Consider the following 25,363-nt stretch of genomic DNA (forward strand, 5'->3'; position numbering starts at 1 on the left):
TTACCTTTATGAGATCCGCTGGTTTCAGCTTCCCAGTTTATATCCGGATAGTTAAATTCCCCTATAATTACCTCATTGTGATCTGCAGCTTCAATAAATATATCAAGAAATGTTGCAGATTTTATTAAATTAAATTTAGACACATTATTGCTCAAATTTAACCAGAAGCTTGATGTATGGTGTAAACTGCCTCTATCGGTAATAGAGAGGGTGAATTTAATCAAGATGATTTGGATGCCACAGCTATTACATTTGTGCAGTGGATTCTCCAAAGCTACTTCTATAAAGTGATTGGCTTATTCAGAGATCATATATGGCGGGTTACAAAATGTGCGCATTAAATTAGAAACACTTTCCAACTCTAAAGAAGAGGGTGGATTAGCTCTGCCTAACCCAATAGCCAATATGCCACTTCTTCGCCTCCCAGATGCAACATTTTAGAGGGTGGGAGACTGAAGAGACATAGGATGCCAGCTTTCAATTAAAAGAATACTTTGACAAAACACATTTGTTTAGGACCAGGAAAATATATCATATCCTATTGGGAGATATGGGGTCCTCGAAGAGAGTCCATCTTATAAATTGGGAATCAGATCTGAAACAATAGTTCTCTCAGGCCCAGTGGTTGAAATCCTTTGAACGGGCTAATAAGTCTACCCTCTCAGCAGGTCTGTTGCAATCTCACCACAAATTTTTGACGAGATGATATTTCACCCTTGTCAAACTTGCACGGAGCTTTCCCCTTCGGAGCAAAAAGTGCTGGAGGAATTGTGGTCATGTGGGTACATTACTCCATATCTTCTGGGAATGCCCATTGGTTCAACCATTCTGGATAGAGGTACTTGACCTCATCTGAAAAATAACGAGTTCCCAAGTAAAGAGTAACCCTAAAATTGCACTCTTACTAATGGAGTGTGATGGGGTACCAAGAATACACAGGAGGTGGATTTGCCACTTTTTGATGACGGCGAAACTGATAGTAACTAGGAAGTGGGGTTCGAGTTCTGCTCGAGAGGTCAAAGATTTATTGGACACGGTAGCTGATCACTACACCTACGAAAACATTTATGCTAAATCTAATAATACCCTAAATAGCTTTAACGCTCATTGGAAATCTTGGAGACATTTTATGTTATTAGTTTGATATAGTTCTGTGTTGATTTTAATAAGTTTAAGACTTCTTCTGTAATGACAACGACTTACTAAAATCTATTGAGAATGGATTGATGCATATATACTCAGGTTAACTTAAGCATGCCGTTTGTATGTTACATAACTAGATGGATTTAAATCATTTGAAAGTTTGACCGAGTCTAAAACATATATATGTATATCTTTATGTTCTCATCTATGAATGTACAATCAGAAAACCTAAAGTGATTTATACACGTATTAAAATAAATAAAAAATTATTTGAGGAAAAAAAAACACATTTGTTTGAGGCATTGGAGATAGAGGTTTAAGTGTAACGCCCAGCAGTTCCCCACACTGTTCCTCATGCACATGGGGAAAAGCTAGTGGATTGGGTGGAAAGCTAGAGGTATTTCATTTTTTGTGTGGTACGTCCTGTAGTTTCCGTTGGTACCATTTTGGAATACATACGACTTTTTGATTGCCTTTCTGAAGGCCCCCCGGCTGCCGCAATCTGACTGCAAGAGGGGGGACCGTATGGGACCCCCCAAACATCATTTGGGGGATTTAAATGCCGCTGTCAGAACTGAAAACGATATTTAAAGGGTTAATAGCGCAGATCAGCTGCGCAGCTGATTGCAGCTATTGCCCTTGGGTGTCCGCTGTAATAAACAGACGGCGCTCGCACTGCATGAAGAGAGGTCGCTCCGCGATCTCTCTGCATACATACTGCGCAACTGCAGGACATAAATGTACACCCTGCAGTGGGAAGGGGTTAAACAAGAAGAAAGATTTTGAATATTGGAAGAAGAGAGTTGCAAAAAAAGCATCTCTCAGATACCTTCGATCAACTACAAAGTGATTATAATTTACCACACACACAGTTTTATAGGTACTTGCAGTTGACACGCATACCAGGCGGAGATGAGCTCTTGGGAAATGAAGACTACAAATTTTATATTGGCTGATGTTATAGGTACGGCATCCACTGCCGCAGGGAAGATATCGCAGTTATACAATTATATACAAGGACATTTAAACCTACAGAATCAATCCTTGATTAAGAATAAATGGGGGGGGGGGGATGATTTTGGTCCCATAGAGGACTCGCATTGGGATGAAATCCTGCAAGTTGTCCCTAAGCGAACCACATAGGCTGTCACAAATATATTTGATACATAGGGTATATCGTACTCACCCCTATATCATGCGAAAAGGTTGAAGGAATAGCCCTTTATGTGTTCACTGTAAAACTCACGTAGCAGGACTGATGCATATGATGTGGTGGTGTCCAAAACGAAACCGATACTTAAGTGAGGTCAACTGTGATTAACACTGTATATAAAATAAATCTGGAGTTTACTCCATTAGCATGTATCCTCGGATATATCAGGAATATACCAGTGGAGGAGCATGAACAACTAACTAGTGGTAGCAAGAATCTTGGATATCGCAAGAAATTTGATAGCGCAGCATTGGCTGGATGAGTTTCCCGCAACATGAAGGGAATTTAAGAATAAAGTCAACTGACTTACCATGGGGAAATGGTATATACCTTAAATGTAAAGCAGGACACAAATATACTAAGATATGGTCCAAATGGTAGGATGCACTTGCACATTAGGTAAACGGAGTATAGAAGGGAACCGATACGCAAGGTATATTCTAGTCACAAGAGCCAACAAAGTAGAGACCCACGAAATAATCATAAATCATGCATCTAAATGCATCCGGTTGACTGTTTATAAGGTTTGCTATTGTAGTTGTACACTGCATTGGGATATAAAGTTGTTGCACGTGTATGGGGGATGGGTAGAGTACAGTATTCACTGAAGTGTGGATTGAGCTCAATGAAAGTACAACTGACGTTTTTTACAGGAACAACGTTAAAGAGATAATCTGAAAGGATGGGAAATTTCATGGACTAGTTTTTCTGCAGTTTACTCAGGATGCTGGACGTTCTATATATTGGATACACGAGAGTGACTCAAGGGGGGCTGGGGGTGTGCAACGCTTTTGTTTATGTCTGTTTTTGTTAAATAGGAAAAGTGATGAAAATCCAAATAAAAAATATCAATGGTTCTAATGATATTCAGGAACCAGCGGGTTCCATCGGAAGCTTGTTCTCTGGGATAAAGCCTACTTGGTCTGCAGCGATCAGCATTGGAAGAATAGTAAAAAGTCTGTTACTTAGGCTTTAAACATAAATCTTAACATCCATATCCAGTAATGAAATTCTACAAAAATTGGCTAGAGATATGGTTTCCTTGGTGGGTCTGGGTAAGATAACAATAAGAGCTTCCAACATTTCTGAAGAAAAGACACCTCTTGTCGTTGCCGTATTAAATACAGAAATATATAAACATTTATAATATGCATTGGAAAAACTACCTGGGGCTGCGGATTTAAAGGATTTTACCATTTTAATGGCTTTTTGGGCTTCAGATATGGAAATCTGTGTAGAAAGAGAGGCTAATTGGTCAAGTGACAGACAAGGAAGACTAATACTCCAAAGGAATCTAGATATTTCTTTTAGGTGGGGTCGATACGTATTTGTGTCTACACTTCAGTTATAAAGAGAAGAATAATATGAAGCAAATGGGTTGGCAATGTCCTAGGGATGAGTAATTTTGTGTCCATTGGTGTCTAGAAGGAGCTTAACCCTTTCTTTGGCTTTAATATTTTTTTGATTGTTTAGCAAATAATGTTCCATTACGGTTATCATGGACATAAAATTGCATATTCATTTTTTGGAATGTAATGTCGTGTTTAACGTCCAAAAGGCTTTGAAGCTGAACCCGCAATTTAAATAGTTCTCATGTTTTTTGGGACATAGATTTAGATTTCAAGAATTCATATTAGTAATCTGAGAGGTCAGGAGTAAAGATGAGCGAACGTATTCGGTAAGGGCGATTTCGCAATCGAGCACCGCGATTTTCGAGTACTTCACTACTCGGGTGAAAAGTACTCGGGTGCGCGGGGGGTTGCAGCGGGGAGTGGGGGGGGGGGGGGGAGAGGGAGAGAGAGAGGGCTCCCCCCTGTTCCCCGCTGCTACCCCCCACTCCCCTCTGCAACCCCCCGCCCCACAGCACACCCGAGTACTTTTCACTTGAGTAGTGAAGTACTCGAAAATCGCGGTGCTCGATTGCGAAATCGCCCTTACCGAGTACGTTCGCTCATCTCTAGTCAGGAGGGTTAATTCTCCTTTTTCTTTTAGCTCTAGAACAGGATATTATAAACAAGCCTCTCATTTCTGCTTTAAGGGCATTCCATACTGAGAAAACATCAGGGACGTAGGTGGGATTAATAGTGAAAAAAAAATTCAATTCAGATTTCAATTTTAATTCATATTCTGGATGTGAACTAATGTATTAAGTCTCCATGGGAAGGAATCAGAATGAGGGAATTTATCTTGGATTTGCAAAGAGATTGGGGCATGGTTTGACCACGTAATAGATCCAATCTAGGTCCTTATGACCTCTCCCAGTCCCCTGACATCTGAGAAAAACAGGTCAATTCTCAAGTAGGAAGATTGTGGTGAAGATAAAGGTGTAATCTCTCTTAGATCCATAAAGACAATGGCAGATATCAACTAATAGTTTACTGTGCAGAAGCAGGACAATGGTGGAGAGTAATCTAGATTTGGAAGGAGTCCAAAGACAGATCCATAACATGGAGGTCACACCTCCTCCAATTATCAAAGTGCCTTAAAAGTTTTAGCAATTTCTTTCAACACTTGTGAAAAAAAAATCTAGTTTGCCATTTATGTGGTAAAAATATACATTAACCAAGGTAAAATGCACGTTCGAAAAGCATAATCATAAAATGACCCAAAAGGGTCTAGATATAGATTTTGTTGGGAAAATTATACTAAATTACAAATTGCAATTAATATTCCTCTTTTCTTAACAGTTAAGATGCAGGTATGACATCCGAAAATTTGGGAAGTGAACATTTAGGATGACTGTCTCTCACAAAATGTGCTTCCTGGACAAAGAATGCATCTGCATGTAATTTACCGTCCTCACACCATAACCAGCAACATTTAAAAAGGGACTGTTCAGACACTTAACATTTAGGCGGCCTGTCCACAGGCGTAGCGTTTTCCCGTATCGGATTTCCCGCAGCAGGAGCCTCAACAGAAGAATGCTAAAGTCACTGCGATTTTTCGCAATGAACCTATAAATAATGATAGATTCATCGCGGCATGCCACGATTCTTATACGCAAGCGGAAAAATCAAAAGTAGCAAAATAAATCAAAAAACTAAAAGAGTAGTTTAATATTGTTCACCTGCTGCACATTCCACAGCAGGTGAAAAATAATTTAGGGGTATTGATAATTTTTGGCATTTTGGAGCCATCCATGATGTCAAAATATGTTAGGATATGATAAGCAAACAATTTAAAGAGCAGAAAAAGAAAAAAAGTTATCTTCAAAATATTTAGGAATGACGAGATGTGTAATCCGAAGTGGGGACTTGTTTGTTCAAGTAGTATTTCAGAAAGTACTACTCGTTTCGAAAGATTTTTATTAGAGTATCAAAACTGGAACAAGTATCAATTATGCAGCATCGATTCCCACACAGGGGGTCTTCAGAGTCAAATTTGCATTTGCTAAAAGCCATTAAAATTACATATACAGTTCGGAAATACTTTTCCTTTAACTTTTTCGCCTTAAATTTAGGATATAAGATATATATTACACTTTGTATTATACATAAGTTTGTCTTTTTATTCAGTAGCCTAATCTATTCAACAGGTTTATGATAAAATTTCAATCTGTTACCGGTTAATCGGGTCGCTCTAGGTCAACAGGAGGGTATGCCGGAGTCCCGGAATATCGACTAGCTCCATCCATGGTCCCCACACCTGCCCACATCTTTCTAGCGTATTTGATCCTATAGCATGTAGCCTTTCATACAATGCAATCTGCGAGATTCTACTCAACAGGTCTTGAAAAGAAAGATGTGGCCGTTTCCACCTTGCCGCAATATGCGCCCTAGCCGCCATACAGATGATCTGAATCAACTTATGTACCTGATATTTTAACATGGGTTGACAATCTCCTAGGAGGAATACTGATGGAGATTTTTTGAATGAAGTAGCGTATGCAACAGAGTCCAGAGCCGAGCCACCTTAGGACAAGCCCACCAAATACGTAGCTGGGTTTCCACCTCTGTACACCCCCTGGAACAAAGAGGCGATGATGCTCGGTAAAAGGTGTTTAATCTGGCAGGTACCAAATGGGTACGGTGCAATATTTTTTAAGAAGTTTCCATCAAGTTAACCTAATGACTGCCTTTAGAGATTGTCTCACAACAGTGGTCCAATCTTTCCACTGACATATTGATTTCCAGATCAGTCTCCTATTTTGACATAAACAGCAGTTTGCCTTCTCCAATTGGGTAATTCAGAATACTATAAATTAATGACAGGGTGCCTTTTATCATGGGATTTCGCATACAAAGTCCCTCAAACATTGTCATGTCTGGAAGAACAGAGGATAGCTTCAATGAGTATAGAAAATAAAAGACTTGATTGATAGTCCTCAGATAGAGGGGGATTACATTTGGCTTGAAATGGAGCCATTGTTAGTAGGTCGGAACCCTCTACCAAATGATAGAGGCTTGTTACTTTTAACAAATTAATTTTCCACCACTGGAAATGAACTAGATCCAGGCTGGGAGGGAATCTTACATTTGGTACCAGGAGTTGCAGCCTAGATGGCTTGTGAGCATCTTGACCCCACGGGGTGAGATCTTGCGTGGAGCCCCAGATCGAGGGAGATTATCAGTGGTCTTGTATCTCTTCCATTTTCTAATTATTGCTCCCACAGTTGATTTCTTCACACCAAGCTGCTTGCCTATTGCAGATTCAGTCTTCCAGTCTGGTGCAGGGCTGTAATTTTGTTTCTGGTGTCCTTCGACAGCTCTTTGGGCTTCACCATAGTGGAGTTTGGAGTGTGACTGCTTGAGGTTGTGGACAGGTGTCTTTTATACTGATAACAAGTTCAAACAGGTGCCATTACTACAGGTAATGAGTGGAGGACAGAAGAGCATATTAAAAACGTTGTTACAGGTCTGTGAGACCCAGAAATCCTGCTTGTTTATAGATGACAAAATACTTATTTTCCACTATAATTTGCAAATAAATTAGTTTTAAAAAAAATCTGACAATGTAATTTTCTGGATGTGTTTTCTCATGTTGTCTCTCATAGTTGAGGTCTACCTATGATGTCAATTACAGGCCTCTCTCATCTTTTTAAGTTGAAGAACTTGTACAATTGGGATCTGACTTAATACTTTTTTCCCCACTGTATCTATGGCGGCCATCCTTGGTATATGTTCATATTGTGCAGGCTGGGTCTGTTGGCCGTCACCCCTCCCCCACCCTGTGTTGAGTTGAGTGGCTGCTCAATCAGTCTGCACCTGAACATTTTTGCTCCTCTATATAGCAATCTGGCTTACTGCATGCCTTCAGGTCAAATGGCGATTGAGAATTTCCTGTAGTATATATCTGATATCTGGCTTCTTTTTCTGTGAGTTATGTCTTTGAGCATTTTTTCTCACCTCTGTGATTTCATCTTAATGTAGCCAAGCAAAGAAGAAGCCTCTTAGAACACCGGACCAGCAACTAGTAGTTGTAATTATGGTTTACTGGGTATAAAGATATACCAAACCTTGTCACCATTTGAAACAGAAGCCCTCACAATAACAATAATTTAGCTCACCATCATTCACCTTCATTATACTACCAGCTATTTACCCAAGCCCAGCGCTAGGTATAACTATATGAAAATGGCAATAATTGCAAGAAGATAAAACAGTCAATTTAGAAAAAAAAAGTGTAATGAAGCAAGTTCCCACGGGATTCAATTACTTCCACAATCACAAAGAAAGTCAATATAGTAATTAAAAAGTTCAGTCTTCCTGTTCTACACCGCGGGAAATCAGGAAATTCACCGGCAGACGTCAAGCTGACCACATGTACATAACTGCCATTGCAGCTTCAGAGGCTGATGATTAAGCATTGATTAGACATACATTTTACAGTACATTTTCAGCATGGCTCAGTGCTTCTCTAGCCGGAGAACACAAAACAACAGCAATAGTTTCCAGAAAACAAATAGTTTATAATAATGACTCTCAGATAATCAAGGACTGGAGCGCAGTCACTGGAACACAGAGGGGGGGTTGGTTAAAAATCCGAAACTCTAAACACATTTCGAGTGCCTACCTAGACAACTGACAAAGCACTGATTTACCACAAAATAAACCAATGTATTTATCCCACAACTGAAAAGACCGAAGGAAATAGCTTTTTTTCACATATTAACACAGCATGCGATTTTTCATCACTGGCTCCGCTTTTTTTTTTTTTTTTGGTTGGGGGAGGGCATAATAAAAGTGGTAATCTTCTAATTGTAGTAATTTTGGGAATTAAAGTACTTCTCTCCCTGTATTTTTTCTTTCACATCTGCATATACTATCACAGATATATATATATCTATATCTATCTCATATCTCCTGCCATCTTATATTACAACCTGGCAGTGATTGACACGAGGATTTTTTTTTCTGGTTGACGTGCAAGTTTTAAAATAAAGTAGCGTATTCATAAATCTATTTATGCCAGTTTCTGGCATAAACAACCCTGATAATATTGGGAAAGCAGGTATTTGCGTAAACAATTCTGCCTTTTTTCTTTTTGCGTAGACCATGACGCTTTTTCAAAAAGTGGGAGCGGCTTTCCAAAGGCGGCATGGCCATCCTGACCTGACAGATTTATGTAGCATGTACACCAGGTCAAATGTGGCATGCATTTCTGAGAAGGCACATGGAGACGCCAGTATGCGCTTAATACATAAAAAAAATATATGTATTATGTGCACCGTGGTAAATTGTACAAAACCCAGCGTCTGAAACGTCAGGCTTAGGCCGCCTGCATATGACCGGATTTCAACTGCGGAATCTGCGCTAGTCACGCGTGGACGATCCGCAGTATATGGCACCCATTGAAGAAAAAAAAAAAGAACACTCGCACGTCCGCTCACAAGAGCAGATAGTGATTGCGATTTCAGCGAGCAGATTTAAAATCGCAGCAAGTTCTATTTTGTTAATTGAAGCCATCTGACCCGCAGCCCATCTGCAATTGACACTGTGGACAGGCTGCAGGTACCCGCGTAACTACCTACCGCCGGAAAAACAAATCTCAAAAAAAATAAAAAATCTGTACTGCACATGACCAATGGCGAGCATCCTCAATACAGAAAGCGAAAGTGTGCAGGGTTGCCAACCAGGGTCAGATCCAGATTCCGCTGGGGGCTCCCACATTTGGAATCCAACCCAGTAGTGTGCAGCCGGCCTTAGTAAATGTCCACCAAAGTATTTATTCTTTAACTACAACCTCACACCTTCTTTAAATCAGCCTATCCTGCGTCTCTGGGTAAACACGGCGGCAGCTGCTGGCCTGGTGCGCGGGCTGTTAATGCTTTGGTAGGAAGAGAGGAGCATGCGCACATAGTAAAGCCTGATTACGTTAGGATTCAGTTACTGAGCTTTTCTTTGGTCCTTTGTATTCATGTTACACATTAAGGAAACCTTCATTTGTGTTATTTTACATTCAATATGTTGCAAATATGTCGCCTAAGTGCATGACCAACGCAAACCAGTTCTGTTACATACGTGTCAATGTTAGATTTGTCTCCAGAAAATGTCATATGACAACAATTCTACAAAAAGCCTACTTTTTATGCTTTGGTTATAAAGTAGGCAATCAGAACAAGCTACCGGATGGGCATGGTTGTTGCAATACCTGTTCAACAAATCTCTGATCATGGCTGCATGGGAAGGGATGGGCCAGGCCATGTGTGGCCTCAGTGTTATAGAGGGAACCAAGTAATCATGTTACAGATGGCTACTTCTGCATGGTACCCAGTCTTAGACCGCTTTCACACAGCCGAGAAAATGATGCAAGATTTATGTGTTGCAAGACGCACAAATCTCCAATGACTATGAACCCCATTCTTTGGAATGGGCTCATATACATGAGTGACTTTCTTCTCCGCACCACAATGCGACAAACAACCTTTTTAGAATTTACCTGCTAGGCACCTTGGCACTAGGTGGATGATGAGGAATCAGCATTCAAAAATGTAATTGTTTGCCTAACCAACAGCCCATGTGTAAAGACCCATTTACACAGAGCGATGATCGCTTAAAAAAAAAAAAAAAAAAAAATTCACTAAAAAGCGATAGTTTGAGCGATCATTGTTGTGTCTAAACGCGCGGCCACCGTGTACTATTAGCTGATCGTTAATTTCAGTCCAATCTAAAAATTGGTCAGCCTTATCAGCAGTTCTCCACAGGAAGGGCCGATAGCATTGTTTCCTACCGGAGAACAAAAGAGCAGAAAGCAGATAAGAGCAGATAAGAGCCTTTCAGCTATTAACTGCATTCAGCTAAGGCTTCATTTGCACACTAGATTGCTATTAAGTAGTTGAGTAGCTACTTAATAGTTTATGCTATATGATCGCTCAAAGCTGTCACTCAAACTGTCATTTGAGCGATCATCGCTCCGTGTAAATGGGTTCCAAAAGGTGGCAATTTGTATCAGAGGAATAAATGAATATGCATTTTGACACCCAAGTGAATACTGTCACATACGTATGAATTATGGACTTTACTCCAGTGGGTTCCTTGTCCTAGGGAATCTTTGAATCTGACCCACTATTTATGAGTTATACAGTGTGCTGCGAACCTTTAGATGAGAATCTCTAACCCAGATTCAATGTACAGCACACTCCGTTCTGCCATTATTAATTCTGGTAAAATTCAGTTAACTTTATTCAAAAGGGGTCATTAGATTTACAACAGAATCAAATACATACATTTTTTTTTTTTTTTTTTTAAAGGACACTAACTTTTCTAAAAACTTGTACTTATATGATAAACAGTGTGATAAAATTTAATACCAGTTGTGTTAGTTATCTAAAATGATGTTCTTATGCAAAAAATAAATAAATCACTGTAAAGCGCAGTCTCCCTTTGTCCTAGCTCGCTCTCTACTGTCTGCTCTCAATTGATTGATTGACATTGACACATGAGTACAGGAGTGGGGGAGCGAGATGAGTTATCATGCTCATTGAAATATGTATAGAACAGAGCAGAGGGAGGAGGTAAGGAGAGACTCAGGCAGATACCGCCTGCAGCTAATAGGAAGTCACATTTTACTGTGTTTTAGCTACAGAAATCAGATCTCCACTGCTCACTCTTACTATACACTGTACTACAAAATGATTTTCGGTCTGTGTGTGTTGCAGGCATTTAGAAAGCAGAATCTGCACTTGTGTGTGTACAGTCTATAAAACACACATGACAGAAGCCAGGCTTCCCCAACCAGTTCTGTGTAAAGCAAAGAGGAATATGGGGAAAAATACAGGACACAAGTCAAATAATGGCCAGAAACAGTGATATTTCTCATGTACACTCACTGCAGCTTATTCTAAAAAGTTACCTGAAAAGTTAGGTGCAATTTAGGCCTAATGAACACGGCCATATGTGCACTGCAGGATCCGGAGCTCCAGATCCCGCAGCAAATACAGCCCATTGGGCATGCATTAAAAAATGTATTTCCATGACCATGAGCGGAAATCAACTGCGATATTCCACTCGCAGGGTGGAAATCGCAGCAGGTCCTATTTCACTTGGCACATCCACAACACAGAGTGAAAAAGCCGGACAGGTAGGCCAGAGGTCACTGCAGGGGCACAGGGTCGCATCCTGCTGCAAGAATCTCGCAGTCGGGATCTGACCCGGCCGTCTGCATTCGGCCTAAAGCAGAATCAATTAAAAATAAATGAATGAAAACACTTTTTTTGTATTTGGGGGTGCATTTCTTTTTCAATAAAACTTTAAAAACTTTTTTTCCCCATTGAGCGGGGTGGTGTGCTAACAAAAAGAGCACCTTTCCTCTGTCCAACTACTGACCACAACATCTAAGGAGTTAAAACGACCAGAGACCAACTTTACTGGTCTCTGATCAGTTATGGATACCTAAGGCTGCGATTCCAGCTGCTAACTACATAATCTTCTTCAACGCTGCTGTAGAAAGTCGGTGCTTCAGAAGTCCCTTAAATGGCCATCATATAAACATATACGGTGGTCATTAGGGATTACAAACATTTTTGTATTGTTGCCAAATTACCCCAATGACCTCTACACACAAATAGATAAACAAATGCAGTTGTTGCTGCACTTTTTCCTCTTCTAAACCAATTGTACAGAATATCCAGCTATAATCAAGAAAAGTTACATTTTTCTGAAGACTTTGTGGCCAATAACTGTACAGTGTAGACACAAACATGAGTTGCAACAGGGAATCCCATAGCCAAACCAAGTCATTGTGATAAAAAAGAATTTAATCTGTTGTGTTTACTCTCACAAGGCCCAGCCAAGTAAACTAGAATAAACATGTTATTAAAACAGAGATCAATAGGAAAAGAGCCTCGTTGTGTACCAAACCACAAATGGTTAGACCCCAAGTATTGATTTTAATATAACACTTTTCACTCGGCTTCCCAAAGGGTTTCTTTTTAATATTACTCTTCGTTTTTCTTTCACTTTGTATCAGGACTGGGAAATGTGTTATTTTGTGCAGCAAAAAGGGAAATAGTAAACTATTGACTGGAGAGAAAAAAAAAACTGAAATATATTGATAAAGCTCAATGATGGTATGGGAATGCACAGACAACTGAAGTTTACTTCACTTCAAGATAGAAAACAATTGCGGGCCTAGCTTGAAAAGAAAACTGCAATTATTCTAGAAAATGTAAAGAAACTACAGGTTAAAGGGGTATTCCCATATTCCATATGCCATAAATGATTAGGTGGTGTAGGTCCCATCTCTGAGCTGGGGGATGCCCCATACAGGTGGGTAATGGACTGAGCGGTTTCTACTGATTTCTAGCGGAGGTAAGGTGGGCTTTCCAGGTTAAAGAAAAAAAAAAATTATACGATATGTAATGTAATGTGGGCATTGCTTATATAGGAAGGTCAGCTCCAGTGTTTTGATGCATTGTTACGCTATTTCCCCGCCAGTCACAAGCCTATTTCACTGCCTCAAGCACACTAGTTGGGAACGTGAACACCCAATACCACAGTGCTGAATGTAACCTTAGTGGTTGGCGCACACGACTAAACCTTCTCTCTCCTCTTATAGGTTAGCATATCCTGTTGTCAGGGTCTATGAGGATGGAGGAGGAGCTTGAGCTGCCTGAAAAAGGTGAAAAAGTAAAAGTTTGGGCTGCATATGGAGGGGGGGAGACAATGTATATAGAGAAAAAAAAAACAAAAAAACACTCCCGAGTAGACTAAATAGTGGCCACGTTACATTACATATCACAGGAAATGTTTTTAGTTGAAAAATCTTTAAAGAGATTTGTGCAGTTCCATTTAAAAAAAAAAAAAATTGCTACTTTTTACAGAAACAGTGCCACACATGTCCATAGACTGTGCTTGGTATTGCACCGTGGGAGAAGACCAGCGGCGCCATCTTTAAAAGAAGAAATGAAGAAGCTGCAGAACGCTGATGCAGGTAAGTGCAATGTGCTTGTTAAAAACTAACACATGCTTTCTTTTTCACAGGGCAGAATGCAGGGGTCCATTTAAAAAAAAAAAAAAAATTCGCTTTCGCCGCAAGACAACCCCTTTAAGGTGGTTTCACAAGCAAATTTTTTTGGTGTTTTACTTTTAAAAAGCACAGATTTTACAGCAGTTTTTCATGAAGTTTTTTTTATTATTTAAGCCAATACCAGGAGTGAATCCAGCAGGAGGAGAGGTCCTTTAGATTGCATATTTTTTAAATCCACTTCTGGCTTTGGCTTAAAAAAAAAAAAACAAACACAACTGCCACAAAACTGCAGCTTTCTTCCCACAAAAATAAAAAAAACAAACCCTGTGTGTGAAACCATCCTTAAGGAAGCAGTCAAGTTTGCTTGCACAGCAGTTTCTCCCGAAGAAATTAGCAATGCCACCTATGAGGGATAAATGTAGATTGACAAATTAAAGGTGTATTTCCATATACAGAATACAGAACGCAGCAAGTCGTGACCACTCCCTAACTCACCCAGGACTCCTGTTCTGGAGATCGTGCAATTTCCTGAGGTGGGACTCTGCACCAATCAGCTATTTGCCTATCCTGCGGGTCCCATATATGTCAATGTGTGACTACTGGCCGAATGCAACGCAGCAGCAGCTGTGAGGAGACACTCTGTTCACAGACTACAGAGAGGTCACTGTATATGCACACATCAATATTTACATATTTCTATGTATTGAAAAGACCCATTTTTACTCATGAATGGCTGACTGCCATCGGTCGGCTAAAACGATCATTCATTACTAGATTTCACGGGACAAAAGATGGTTTGGACCATTTTCAGTCTAAGGTCTATGAGCCCCATTAGTCATTAATGCTACTCTTTCAGATTTCCTACATGTACTGAAGCAAGGAAGACTTTTCTAAGCTCGTTTACAATCTGCTCGTTAAAACCTTTGTGTTACAAAAATACATTTCTGTTTTATATGGATGTGAACTTCATAGCTGGTTAATCTCCATTGCTGGCATTTTCCAATGGGGTTGCAAGGTTGTTGCTGAGATTTTGTAGCAGAAGTTAATGGAGCAGCTGTACCCAGCTGACCAGATGTCCGTTCCCATTCCAAAGGTTCATGATGCATGGCACCATCTGCCTCTGCCAAGTCATTCACTGCAGCAACCTGGACACATTTCACCAGTCAGTAAAGCCTCAAAAGCCAATGGGTGTTAAACCTTTGGCACATCTGGGCATTGGACAAATAAAACAGCTTTAAAGAACCATCACTTTTATTACTAGTACACCATGAAACCTTGGGTTTGATTAAACCTAGAACACTGCCAAATGTCAAAAGTAACGGGCTATCTATTACAACAAATGGCAAAAGGTGCCAGAAAAAACTGCAAAGAACTAAAAGGCAAAACCTATGTAGTCCAAAAATACTCATAGATCTAATGGGAGCAATACGGTATATGTCAAATCCATTCCTCCCCTCCAGGCAGACATCTTGTGGAGATACCCAAGGGAGTACCTACCCAAAGTCAAGTATAAGAGGTGCTTTGTCACAGAAAAACAAACCTTTTAGTCAGTGTATTCCGCTGTCCTACAAGTTAGATAGCGGTCATCTTAATGCTCATTCACCCAGAAGCTATTCACTTGAGAGCTACCATATACATGCATATACAGAAAGGGGAATAAACCTCCAGACATCTGTCAGACACCCCATCATACGCATTAATAGTCTGCAGTCCCGCCATGGAATGTGCATGGCCACCTTCATTTGCACTTAAAAGGGATTTTCCAAATTAGTCAAGTCCCATTTATACGCAAGGATGATTGCTCAAAAGACAGTTTGAGAAAGTTTTGAGCAATCATTTTGCACAGCTACAAATGGGCACTTAGGTTCATCGCAGTAAATCGTGATGTTCCGCTTGTGAACATTTGGGCTGCGCTATAGTTATCCTATGGAAAGCGTTCACTGCGTTACCGCCACGCGGATCATCACTGCGGAAAACACTGTGAAATAAATAAATCTTGTTATTTGTATAGCGCCAACGTATTCCGCAGCGCTTTCAGGTAATAATTACTTATTACCCCCCACCAAGCTGGGTTCTCGCTTTACCGACCTCGGAAGGATGGAAGGCTGAGTCAACCTTCAACCGGCTACCTGAATCATGCAGGGATTGAACTTGCAACCTTCAGGTCATAGGCAAGAGCTTACACTCTGCACCACACAAGGCTCATTCCATGAATTAATAAATCGCCGGTGGACAGGAGACCTTAGGTTCCCTTCAAACGTAGTGTTTGAGAAAAACAGCTACATTTTCTGCAACAGTTTTTCATATTTTATTTTAGCCAAAGCTAGAAGGGGATTAAAAAGAAATGGAAAATATAAAAAGGACAATGTAAAGAGAATTTGATTTGTTTACCAAGGAGAAGACCATCTCAGATCTCGTGTAGAAGCATGGGCCCTTAGGAGAAATACAAATAACACCAGCCTGTTGCGGTATTAAATGATTTCTAATGTATTCAAAGTTGCATGTGGTTTATATATCATAAATGACATCACAGGTAAAGTATATACCTCCAAAACTACTATGAATACATAATAGGCTATGACTGAAATGTTTAAACATATGTTGCACCTTTTAGGGCTCATGTCCACGGGGAAAATAAGAATTAAAATCTGCAGCGGATTTTAACTCTTCTCCTGCCCGCGGATCCGCACCCCATAGGGATGCATTGACCACCCGCGGGTAGATAAATACCCGCGGATCGTCAATAAAAGTGATTTTAAAAAAAATGGAGCATGAAAAAATCTGGACCATGCTCCATTTTCATGCGGGTCTCCAGCGGGGACAGCTCCCGCGGGCTTCTATTGAAGCCTATGGAAGCCGTCCGGATCCGCGGGACACAAAAATCACATTTTACTTACCCGCTCCGGTTCTTCTCTTCGGCGCCGCGCCATCCTCTCTCAGCCGCGGCCGGATCATTTTGCTTCGGCCCGGCGCATGCGCGGGGCACGTCACCGACGTCATCGTGCACATCCGCCGAGCCGAAGAATGAAGATCCGGCCGCGACGAGAGAAGATGACGCCGCCGCGAAGAGAAGAAACGGAGCGGATGGGAGGTGAGTTTATTGTCATTTATTTGTATTTTCAGCGCTCATGTCCGCGGGGCAGGAGGGACCCGCTGCAGATTCTACATGTAGAATCCGTAGCGGGCCCGATTTTCCCCGTGGACATGAGGCCTTAGGCCTCATGTCCACGGGGAAAATCAGATCCGCTGCAGATTCTCCATGTAGAATCTGCAGCGGGTCCCTCCTGCCCCGCGGACATGAGGGCTGAAAATAGCAATTTAAAAGCATTTACCTTTCCGTAGCGGACGGCGAAGATCAGCTGTTCCTCACGGCCGGATCTTCATTTTCGGCCGGCGGATGAATTCCTGACGCCGGCGGCACATCGCCGGCACGTCGTCGACGTGCCGCGCGCATGCGCCGGGCACATCCGCCGAGCCGAAGCAAGGGAGATGCAGCCGTGAGGAAGAGCAGAGCTTCGCGGCCCGCTGCGGGTGAGTAAATGCTTTTAATTCCTATTTTAGGTCTCCCGCGGATCCGGACGGCTTCCATAGGCTTCAATAGAAGCCCGCGGGAGCCGTCCCCGCGGGAGACCCGCATGAAAATGGAGCATGGTCCAGATTTTTTCATGCTCCATTTTTTTTAAAATCACTTTTATTGACGATCCGCGGGTATTTATGTACCCGCGGGTGGTCAATGCATCCCTATGGGGTGCGGATCCGCGCGCGGGAGATCCGCTGCGGATTTTAAATGTCATTTTGCCCGTGGACATGAGCCCTTAAGGTGTAACTATAACATACAATGACACAGTGATTTCATTAGGAATGAATTACCGGGGGGGTGGGGGGGGGGGGGGGGGGGGGAGGTCTAGAGGACTCTTATCTTCTGTCTTACCCAGTACCACTCACTGATATATAAAAATGGTTACATTTAACCCCTTCACTACTTACACTGCAGCATGCTATATCTTTCTAGTCTACAATCTAATAGCAAAAGCAATTAACTGATGCATTGATCTATAACTTTCTTAACCCACAAACTTATTCTTAGCTGGCATTTGTCGAACCCACTAGAAGAGCATTTTCCCTGTGCAAATCTGTTTGCTACCAGGCACTGCGCAAAATACTACAACATCCGCAGCTTGAAACAACTAGGATGAGGTGTGATGGCATACCACAGTAATTACAGAGCAATGCTGAAATGCTAGGCAAATTGATAATCGCTTTCAATATACATACATTAAATTACAGTCTACAGAGTGCAAACTCCATGCACATAATGCTCAGCAGTCCTTGACACAAAGAATGCAAGACAGTACAGCATTCGCTACTTTTGAAAGATCAGAAACATCCCTTTGACCACTTCTAAAACAAATCTATCTATATCTATATCTATATCTATACACACACACACACATATAGCCATCTAGTATGGAGTATGTACGCATATCACCTGTTTTTGAAAGACACCGAGTTAGCTCACATTGTGGTAGTTAATTTAGAAGGCGTAATCAAAGCTTATCATGCATCAAATAGTGAGAAGTGTCGCCACCTCCACGCTGGCATACAATCGTGGCATGCCGGTAACGCGGGGTGGCAGCCCAGAGCCTAGTGAAGGCTCCCATGGCTGCCATGCATGGGTAACTATTAAGGTTTGCCATTCAAAATTTCTATGTTTCGGATTAAACATAAGGGCTAGCGTTTGCATGTTGCCGAGATGATCTGGTATTAGTGCTATAAAAGGAGTGTTAGCAGCACTCATGTAATATCACACTAAGGCCGGATACACCCTAACCGTGTGTGAGAGTTGTGCCCGAAGCTCACCGGGACAGCACCTGGACACCTCGGTGTGTGCAGTCAGATTTACATAGACATGTAATATGTCATATTTCTCATATATTATACAGACAGGAATAGGACATGAGATTAATTTTTTCACACATATTAGTCCGAAAGAAGAAAAAAAAAAAAAAACTATCTGCAAAGCCCCATAGACTAACGGTGCTATGTGCTTCCCGTGAATTAACAAAGACAGCACACGGTCCCAAAGATGCTCGTGTGCTGGAGGCCTAAGGCTGCTGTTATACTGCTTGAGTAGAGGAGTCCAGGCACTGGCTGCACCCAGCGGAGCTCCGGATGGGTTTTGCACCCCAGAGTGCTTGGATGGTCTCTAATTGCGCAGCTGCTTGCCAGTAGACTAGGACTCACCCACTAATAAGATCACCAGTTTTAACAACCTGTTCTAAAACGTCTGATATTTGATCAGTATTATTTAGATTCTGCAAGATAAGGCCGTTACCGAACACTGCTGCAACTGAAAAGACTTAACAATATTTAAATAGGGAAATGCACCTTTTTTGATTCTCAGATTCCCTTCTTGCTTGTTCGAAAGCCAGTTCTTCTGCAATTTTTCTCCTGAGTTCTTCATCATTAACTAATAGGGATGACAGAGTTCAGAATTATACTTCAATGGAAAATACATAGATACAATGTTAATGCAAAGTATTAATCTATAGGTTAGGACAGCCCAATATGTTTTACTATGTATAAACACATATATACACACACACATATACTGTGTTAGTTAAAGCAATGACTATTTTACTGACCTCCACTACCGCCAATCCACATAAATGTCATTCAATGCTACATTGATAAAGGTGGTTCCGAAAGGAGTTCCACTCTACAGAGGATGTCATTACTTTTACACAAATTACACATCTAACGCTCTAAATCAGGAGGTGCACAACTACTTCTGGACACACTTAGGCCCACCACTTAGGGCTCCTGCACATGGGCGGAAATTCCACAGTAGGATTTCCCGCAGAATTTCCGCCCATGGAAGCTGCCATAGGATTGCATTAGAAAACGCAATCCTATACAGACGGCCACGATTTGTCTGCGTGAAATCACACGCGGAAAACAAATCATGGCGTGTTCTATTTCTGTGCGGGTCTTGCAGAGGCCCGCACAGAAATGTCACCCCCGGGCCGCCGGCTGCGCCCTGCGCATGCACCGGCCGGCCGGGAGCCGACACATCAGAGAGCCGGAGCCGCAGGAGCAGGCGAGACCCGCACTGGTCTCTGCAGGCCGCCTTAGGGCTCCCACACAGTGTTTTTTTTTTTTTTAAAGCTGCGTTAACGCTGCATTTTTTAAATGCGATTGTCAATGAACTTTCTAATGTTAGAAAGCTTGTGGTTTGCGATTTTTGTGCGATGCGTTTTTAACATTAAAAAGTCCCATTGACATTTGCGTTAAAAAAAACGCAGCGCTAAAAAAAAAAAAATATATAAGTGTGTGGGAACCCTTACAAGTACCTCAAGACTTTACCTGTCTGAGACATTTATGGTATATCCTAAGTATATGCAATAATAACCTTTCCAGAGAGGAGGAGACAACGTATAAAGCTCTCCATAGTAGATGATGGATGTCAAGGTAACGGCCCTATAACCTACAAAGGAGAGAGCTGCATGTATATACAATGCCTCTTATTCATATACTCATGCCTGGAGTGCAAAGCGGATCAAGAGCCTTTATTCTCCCAATATACAGGGGACCCAGACATGGCTGCCCAGTGCACCCACCCTTAGGCCACTCTCACACAAAAGCGCATTTTTACAGCGTTTAGTGGGCGTCAGAAATGCCCACTAAAAACACTATACCGAGCCTCCATTGATTTCAGACGAGCATTTAAGCGCAGCACTTCTAACGCATGCTAAATCAAATGCATGTTCTATTCTAGTGCGCTGCAATGCTATTTAATGCGCATCCCCAATTGGAATGATGGAGTGCATTAAAAATGATGTTGAACTTGTTTCAAAACGCCGTTTTAAAAACGCCTTTCAAGATACATAACTTTATTTATCGGTCGACATTTCTGTATGACAACCTATATTGTGCAGGACCAAACTGTATTTTTCAACGGTGCCATTTAATGTATCACACAAGGTATTACAGATAGAAAAAAAAAATCGTAATTGTATAATTGTTTTTGGGGTGTTGTTTTTGCAGAAGGCAGTAAAAAGGACATGTTCACTTTACGATTACAGCGATACAAAATTTATATAAAGTTTTTGTGGTTTTACTACTTTTTAACCCCTTGTCAATGTGCATGTATGTTGCAGCCACCAAGGCGTTAGTGCCAACTACCATATATGTACAGCCCTTCATTGACTGTCTCAGCCAATCAGCGCCGGCAAGCTCTAATTGGCTGAGACAGTCAATGAAGGGCTGTGATTGGGCATCGAGCAAGCGCCGACAACCAATCACAGCACTCTATTGCCGGAGCCCATGTTCTCAAACCTGGCCTCCGGCAATAGACTTGGGAGTGCCGAGGAAGCCCGGATCAGCGGCAGAGAGCAGCGGCCGCGATCCGGACTGCAGCGGCTAGGTGAGTATTTGCTTTCTTCTTTTCTACCTAGCCTAGCTGGGACTGATTTTCGGGGTGAGGGCTTCTATTGCAAGCCCTCACCCCGAAAATCGGCGAGCGGTTAACGCTGCCAAAAACGCGGCACCAAGTGTTGCCGCGTTTTCAACAGTGCTAAAACCGCTGCCCATTCATTTCAATGGGCGATGCAGGGCTGAAAACGCCCCAAAATAGAACATGCATCGCTGTCAAAGCGCAGCGTTGGGAGGCGCTGTGTTTTCAGCCCTGTGTGAGCAGCCCCATTGAAATGAATGGGAGTGTTGTACAGCGTTTAGCGCTGGGCTGAAAAGGCAGCACTAAACGCTGTATAAAACGCCCTGTGTGAGGGAGGCCTTAAGCGATTTATCCCATACAATGAACACTATTAAAAACAAAACGCCAATTTTTTGTTTTATTCCTCCTGTTTTACAAAAGGCAAAATAAAAACAAACGTGTCATATACATCCCAATTGTGGGGTTCATTTTGCACAGCTCAGATTCAAAGACACACAATAAAAAAAAGCAGTCACAAAGTCATCTGTACCATATATTTTATATATATATATATATATATATACACATATACATACACACACACACAATCATTGTTGCCGTCTAAGCAAAGACTGGTGGGGAGGACCAGAGCGGTTACAGTGGAGCGACCCAGGATTTTAGTTTTTGTTTGTTTTTTTTTAAATACCATTTTCTCATATTTCTCTCCTTAAAGCCTCCTGTCCACGATAATCCGTCCACGGGTAATGCAGTGAACGCTTTCCATAGGAGAACTATGAAAAGCGCAGCCGGACGTCGACAAGCGGAGAAGCAAAGCGATTCTCCGCTCGCGGGATTTAAATCGCGGCATGCTGCGATTTGCTATGGTGAGCCTATCTATTAGGTCTCACCGCGGAGACCTGTCAGTGCTCCCCCATGGTGGAATATCACTAGCGATATTCCACCTCTGCCGTGCACAGGTAGCCTAAGACCTCCAGGCACACTTGTGTATTTGGTACCATGAGCGGTTAATTCAAAAGACAGCCTACAGCTCCTTTATAGCCTATGGGGCTATGCATAATGTTTTGTCACATGGACTGATTGCCCACATAGGAATAAGACAGGAGTTGGTTTTTTTTTCTATCTATATCATAGACAAGAAACAGGACATGCTAATGCAGGTCTGTGCCCATGTAAATCAGACAGCACACGGACAGCGATGTGAGCTGCACCCAAACCTCTGGGACACAACTCGTACACATGGGAAGGGTGCACCTAGCCTCAGTCAAGTTTTTGAACAACTTGGGGAATTCCTTTAAAATTAACACTTTAACCATCTAGAAGAAAACCTCCCTAGACACAATTTCGCTTACAAGATACTGATGTTAGCATATTAATTTCAATGCACTTTGGGCATTACAATGCTATAAAGTAGAACTGATTCCCCTAATATATTGTAGTTACTAGTAGCTCCCAGAGGGATTTCTATAAGGTCTCCAAAAATTAATAATTCCAGGAGCTGCAGACCTTGGAGAAAATGATATGAAAAAAGCTAAGCACATAATCCCATTAATTCTAGCTATAAAAACGTAACATTTTATGTCTGCACAGTAAAACATAGAAAGGTTTGGGTGCAAAGTGCAAATGTGCAAACACAAGCCTGCATACTAGAGTTTAAATGTACCTGAAAGACCTAATAGAACACATTGAAACAACATACATAAGAGTAGTCAAACCAACTCATCCATCAGATCCCTTTCAACTGACGGCTAGTAGCCCTTTTACACAGGCATTTAGTCAGGTCAAGGACTACGCGGACGTCACGCTAAGGTCGTTAGAGCATATACACTGACAGACCTCACCGCCGGATCGCGGGCTTCTCGCTCAGCACTTCACCTTCTATGTGAATTATGTGAATTGCTGAGCGGGGAGCATTTACACTGAACGATTATAAGCGATACGTCCCATGTAAAGGGGCCTTAAAACACACACTTCAGATGATCGCCATCACATGGACTACAAACCAAGAAACTAAGCAGAAAAAAAACTGCATATATTCAAGGGGTTATACAACGAAAACCATTTACCTGCTGTCCAGGGGAGAGCACAGACCCCAGTCTGCTAGGTGACCGCAGTGGTGATGTATACATGCCCATAGCTCTATTATCTACGGAGCTAGAAGGGCTCTGTGATCTACTATCTGCCAGCCGCAGGGACGTAACAGGAGTGGTAGTCACACATGCACTATTGCTCCATTCACCCGATGGACTCAGTGTGCCGCTCTACTGGCCCCGGCAGTCATTTATCACCTACCTAGGTATTATGTGATATTCATGTTTCAGGCTTTAGTTAATATCACACTTCTGGTTTGAATCCATCCTGTTTTTAACAAGTCATATGAGAGCATAAAGCATCCGAATGGCAGGTAAGATAGGCCTTCATTTAGCATCTGCTGCGACTCCTGACGCCTGCTTTATCAATAATTGTATTCCCCATAATTCTGAATCCTCTTATTATTACTCTGCGTTGTGCCGTTCTTCTGCCATTTCCCCTACACATTTATGAATAAATTAAGGTGACGTAAACTGGGAGCGTGTCCCTGCTGAACATTACCAAGGGAATTGCCAAAGGCAAGAAACAGCCTAACGGTTATTCCCTCCGAATACAAAACAATATAAATGTATACTTTATTAACATATATGCGCTCAAAGAAAGACAAAGACACTTTAATATAAAGAAATAGGTGGCTGAACTAGATCTTGACTAGGTCCATAATGGAACGAAGTGTATATTAGCCAGGCAGGCTGTACGGGCAGTAATCTTTAGCCACTATTATAGTCACACAGCATGCAGCGTTTGGGGAAATGGTGTGACTGCAGGCAGCCGATACTGGGATGCATAGAGTGTCAACTGATAGAGGTGCTATAAAAATCAGCCAAAATATAAGCTTCCAATGAACTGCTATGCTTAGTGCACCTTAATCACAATTGTGACAAAAGCTGAAAATGTTAAAGAAATATCTGTATATTCACATAGCATGTGAACTGTTATACAACTATGCTGTGCTGCTAGGTTATCCAGTGAACTGCTATGCTGATTGTGCATTAATCTCAGTTGTGACAGAGGTTAGAAGTGTCAGAGAGGTCTCTAACACACTAACACACACACACACACACTTTAGGGAAATGCTATGACTGCAGGCAGCCAGTAATAGGATGCAAAGGGTGTGAGTTAATAGAGGTGCTCTACAGGCAGCTAGGGTTATAAGTTTCCAATGGGCTGCTATGCCGATTGTGCATAAATCACAGTTGTGACAGAGGCTGAAATTAATCAGAGAGGTCTCTGTCAAGCCGCAAGGAGACTGCCTAACTATCTATAAACATATTGCATAGTAAAGCCATCCCTAGACCTAATCTAAAAGACATGTAGCACATGCCCTCCCTTCATGCTACACATTATGGATGCTATTACATGCAGCACGTCCCTCCGCTGCAAAATGCAAGCAGAGAAATGCCGATTGTGGCCGGCACCTGGACTAGTCCATGCAATCACTATAATGATTCCAGGTGCCGGCTGCAGTCAGTGGAGCTCCATCTGTGTTTTGCTGGGAGTGTGTTAAAACACAAGCTGGGCTCTGCAAAGAACTCATGGAGGTCCTTTTGCAAGCAAATGAAGATGATACAGTGTTAATGGCCAGTAACACTTTATGCAAATAGATTGCTAAATCTTTCAGTTGTTTGAAAGATAGCTTTGTGCGTAAAAGGGCCTTTAGTGATGATAGAAGCTGCTTATATAGTGGTGGCAGGAGGGATACTACAAGTGGTGGGCTTTTCTGAAGACGCAAGTTTCCAAGGTGGTGGAGAGTCTGATGTGTTGGAGTAGTGAGGTCCACAGGAGGAGTGTTGGATGCAGTTGTGAAAAAACAAACATGATTGATATTCCCACGGCAGTAAATGTCCAAACAATTAAAATACCATGTCATTCGCCAAAAATAGTACTGAAACAACTGTTATAAAGCACATACTGCAGGTAATACCGCAATATATCACCAATTACTGCAAAAGAAAAAAGGAGCTGTACAGGATTAAATAAACAAGTCTGCTTTCTTTCAAAGCGCTGTCTCCACAGGTTATGTGCGGTATTGCAGCTCAGCTCCATTAACTTCCATG

General features: G+C 41.8%; 1 protein-coding gene across 1 annotated transcript in view; it reads right to left on the minus strand.

Moving 5' to 3' along the window:
• The window catches only part of CHCHD3 (coiled-coil-helix-coiled-coil-helix domain containing 3), a 146,055-nt gene that overhangs the window by 109,471 nt on the left and 11,221 nt on the right, over positions 1-25,363 (minus strand). The window contains exon 3 of the mRNA XM_066592135.1: positions 19,151-19,232. Coding sequence (XP_066448232.1) covers positions 19,151-19,232 — 82 coding nt within the window. The remainder of the gene's footprint in view (positions 1-19,150; positions 19,233-25,363) is intronic.

This window comes from Eleutherodactylus coqui, chromosome 2 (genome assembly GCF_035609145.1).
Source record: "Eleutherodactylus coqui strain aEleCoq1 chromosome 2, aEleCoq1.hap1, whole genome shotgun sequence".
NCBI lineage: Eukaryota > Metazoa > Chordata > Amphibia > Anura > Eleutherodactylidae > Eleutherodactylus > Eleutherodactylus coqui.